We start from the raw sequence: 3,853 nt of genomic DNA on the forward strand, positions 1-3,853 counted from the left end.
GGTGCTCGCTCGGAGTGGTAGTGGCGCCTGTCATGGCCAAGGCGTGCGCAGGGAGGCGCTTGGGGTAGGAGCGCCGCGCGGGAACCGGCATCGGCAGCGGTGAGTGCTGGGCGGCCTCGGCGTAGTCTCGGCTCCCTGGGAGGCTCCTGTGCCGGGCTGCGGCCTGGCTGCGTCGGCACCGCGAGGCCGGGAGCAACGGCGCGCGCGACGGCTCTAGGAGCACGAACGCCTGCTCTGTGCGTCTAGGCCCGGTCGAAGTTGCGCGCGGCGAGTTTCTGCTGTGTGACACGGAGCTGTTCTGCTTGTGCCCCGCTAGGGCTTCTCTTCAACACTGGAGCCGGGCAGCACATCCTGAAGAACCCCTCGTTGTCAACAGCATCATCGAGAAGGTGGGTGGCAGCTGCCCGGGAGCAGTAGTGGGGCTCTGGACCTCGCCTTTAAAACACTTTCCCTCATGTTAAAAAATCACTATGTGGGATCACACACTTGCTTTGGAAGATCTCAGCCCAGAACATTAATGTTTATGGTATTTCCGTTGCTTCCTCCTCTAAGTGACACTTTCACGCCACTGTTAGCTGAATGAAGCCTTTCATTGAACTGCATGTATGTTTCATTTTAAAATTAAATGATTGCTTGGAATCAGCTCTGGAAAAAATAGTAAAATGCCACTTGTTCCTAGGCTGCCTTATGGCGTACGGATGTCATTCTGGAAGTAGGCCCTGGAACTGGTAACCTGACAGTGAAAATGTTAGAGAAAGTAAAAAAAGTAAGTGTGATATCCCCTCTCTCCCTCACTCACCTTCCCCTTGACATATCGAAAACAACACTGTGGCCTAGAGTATCAGCAAACAGGAGGCTCTTCTGTGACCTGAATTAAAGAAGCAGAATCACTGTATGTGTGGGTTTTTTTTTTTTTTTTTTTTTTCTGTAAAACTTCCAAGGAATTTCTGACCATGTTCATGTAAATAACGTATGACTTTGCCAAATTGTATTGCTATTACTTATCTATATAATAAGCCTTATATCCTTTGTGTTAGGAGAAAGTGCACAACCTAACAGGAGGTACGTAAGAATTATTTAATTCTCTAGCACTACTTATCTACAGTTTCTTGCAATTGAAGTCCTCATCCCGTTAGAAGCCATTTGTGTAGAAAATTGCAAATTTATACTTGGCTTTCAGGTTATAGCCTGTGAAATTGACCCTAGACTTGTGGGCGAACTTCAAAAGAGAGTGCAGGGCACGTAAGTACCAAAAGGGGAAATGGAGAGCGAGTGTGTACAGCAGTGGAGCTGCCTTGACGATAACCTCGGCAACCCGCCCATCAGCAGAAAACCACCATGTATTTTCCCCACAGGTGTCTGGCAAACAAACTGGAAATCAAGGTTGGAGATGTGTTGAAAATGGATTTACCGTTCTTTAGCGTGTGTAGCTAACTTGCCTTATCAGGTACGGACAAAACAATCTGAGCATGGCGGGGTGTGTTGTTGTGTGTGGTTTTTTTTTTTTTTTTTATGATAACTGCTCAGAAGGCATAGTAATGATCTTATTCTTTTTCTCAGATTTCTTCACCCTTTGTTTTCAAGTTGTTGCTTCACAGACCTTTCTTCAGGTATGTGGAAAATAGATCCCTGGCCTTTCTAATGGAAAAGATTAACTTTACAAATAATCCCAAATCTAGTATGTGAGTTGCCAACACTTGGAAAGCAGTTTATTGAAGTGTTAAAGAATTTTGTCTTGGCATTAGTGAATTGTCTAGTTGATGAAAATAGTATTTGCACCTGTTCATACTATTATTGTAACTGTTATTCCATGGATAAACAGGGCCTCTAGCATTTCAGATGCCTTCCTACCTTAGGAAGTAAGGGTAAATTTGAAGCTATAAGAGTTCATATTGTCTAATCTATTAAAAATATAATTGGTGAGGTACTTGTATGCGTACTTCAGTATGTTAGCAGTTCTTGATTTCTCTCACTGAACTGCTAATTTTACTAATAATACCGAGGTGATTAAGACAGAGTGTGTCTGTATGTCAGACTTTCATTGCTTTTATTCGTTGAGGGGAAATCTGTGTTTAGTTGACTTTAGCCTTAAAAGCTGAGAAGATTTTGAATTGCTCATTTCTGTCATTCTCAGGTGTGGGATACTTATGTTTCAAAGGGAATTTGCACTTCGTTTGGTTGCAAAACTGGGGACTAAACTCTACTGCAGACTCTCTATTAATACTCAGTTATTAGCTTGTGTGGACCATCTGATGAAGGTTCGTCATTCTGTGTTAGCTACTACTTATCAAAAGGAGAAAAAGTTGGTTTTAAGAATGTGAGAATTTGCTGCTAACTTATACAACTGCCTAACTTCTCCTGAGTTATCAGGTTGGAAAGAACAACTTCAGGCCCCCTCCTAAAGTTGAATCCAGTGTTGTCAGGATAGAGCCAAAGAACCCACCACCACCTATCAACTTTCAGGTGAGCGTCATATGTTCACCATATCCATCCAGTAACAGGAGCAGTAGTTACTTTTCATTTCTTACTCTTTGTGGATAATGTGCAAAGGGAAGTAGAGGAGAAAATACAAGGCAGCACTGCCTTCTTATTGGTTAGAAGGATATTTTTCCGAAAAATATCATTTTATTTGTATTATTGTTGTGAAATTGACAGTCGTGTTTATTCTGAGCTTTTTGTTGCAGCTGTGTATTCCTTTTAGTAAATAGTGTATGCTTTTGAATTTAAGGAATGGGATGGTCTGGTAAGGATAGCCTTCGTTAGGAAAAACAAGACACTCTCTGCAGCATTCAAGTAAGTAAATTCTATTAGAGAGCAGCTTTTCAAAATTTCCGAGTCTGTCCAGCTAACCACTTCTTTCTTGCAAATGCCTGCTAACGTTACACTGGTATGAAATTAGTTCTGATCATAGAAGCTTGTAATGTAGATGCTGGAACAGTCTGAGATAAATAATAATGGAGAATTTATGCTAATGTTAGAAACTCTCCTCAAGTGAAACCTTTAGAAAAAAATCTCTTTGAGGCAGCTGTTTCAAACAGCTCTGTGTATTCAATGCAATTTCTTTTTATAGTAAAGACTAACAATCACTCAAGTCAAAAGAACCAGTTAAAAATCAGTTTTGCATTTGACTGACTTGTATTTCTTTCAGATCAAGTGCTGTAGAGCAGTTGTTGGATCATAATTACCAAATTCATTGTTCCTTAAATAATACAGTAAGTGCCTTTTTAATGAACTAAATTGTTTTCTTGTGCAGTGTGACCTAAGCACAAATATATATTATATATATATATGTATATATTTTTTTAAATGCTAAATCTTCTCTAAAAGACTGTCAGGCAGAGAGGAACCTAACTGTTCTTCAAAGAAAAATCTAGTTATTCTAAAATGTTGTGAGGGGAAATATATATATATATATATATATATATATATATATATATATATATATATATATATATATATATATATATATTGTTGGTATATTGTTTGGCCATACGGTTGGTGATTATTTTGCAGTGAATTAGTTGAGGTGTAAAGTCCAGACAAAAGTATGTATTAATTCAGAAAGGGCAGTGGAGGGGGGAATAGGGCAGGGGAGAGGAGAGAGAAACTTAATTAAATTATCTTGAAACTTGAAACAAAAACTCTTTGAAAAACAGGAAAAGAATAGAAAATTTAAACTAATTTTAACCTTCGTATATGCTATGAATGAAAAGCTAACTTATATCTTATCTGCTATTGACAGGAAATACCAGAAAATTTCAAAATTGCAGAGAAAATACAGACAGTCTTAAAAAATACAGGTTACTCTGAAAAACGTGCCCGTTCAATGGATATAGATAACTTTATTAGGTAA

At 39.4% G+C, this 3,853-nt stretch overlaps 1 protein-coding gene across 1 annotated transcript; it reads left to right on the plus strand.

The window, feature by feature from the left end:
- Positions 1-358: 358 nt before the first annotated feature.
- On the plus strand, positions 359-3,853 carry LOC104577659 (dimethyladenosine transferase-like). Its single transcript, XM_010225151.2, has 10 exons — positions 359-389; positions 680-766; positions 1,181-1,242; positions 1,356-1,447; positions 1,561-1,610; positions 2,135-2,258; positions 2,371-2,463; positions 2,729-2,793; positions 3,149-3,212; positions 3,743-3,853. The coding sequence occupies exons 6-10, from the start codon at positions 2,148-2,150 to the stop codon at positions 3,851-3,853; spliced, it is 444 nt and encodes a 147-aa protein (XP_010223453.2). The 5' UTR covers positions 359-389; positions 680-766; positions 1,181-1,242; positions 1,356-1,447; positions 1,561-1,610; positions 2,135-2,147.

Source organism: Tinamus guttatus, unplaced genomic scaffold, assembly GCF_059628265.1.
Source record: "Tinamus guttatus ecotype Peru unplaced genomic scaffold, ASM5962826v1 Tinamus_guttatus_pri_ptg000640l, whole genome shotgun sequence".
Taxonomy (NCBI): Eukaryota; Metazoa; Chordata; class Aves; order Tinamiformes; family Tinamidae; genus Tinamus; species Tinamus guttatus.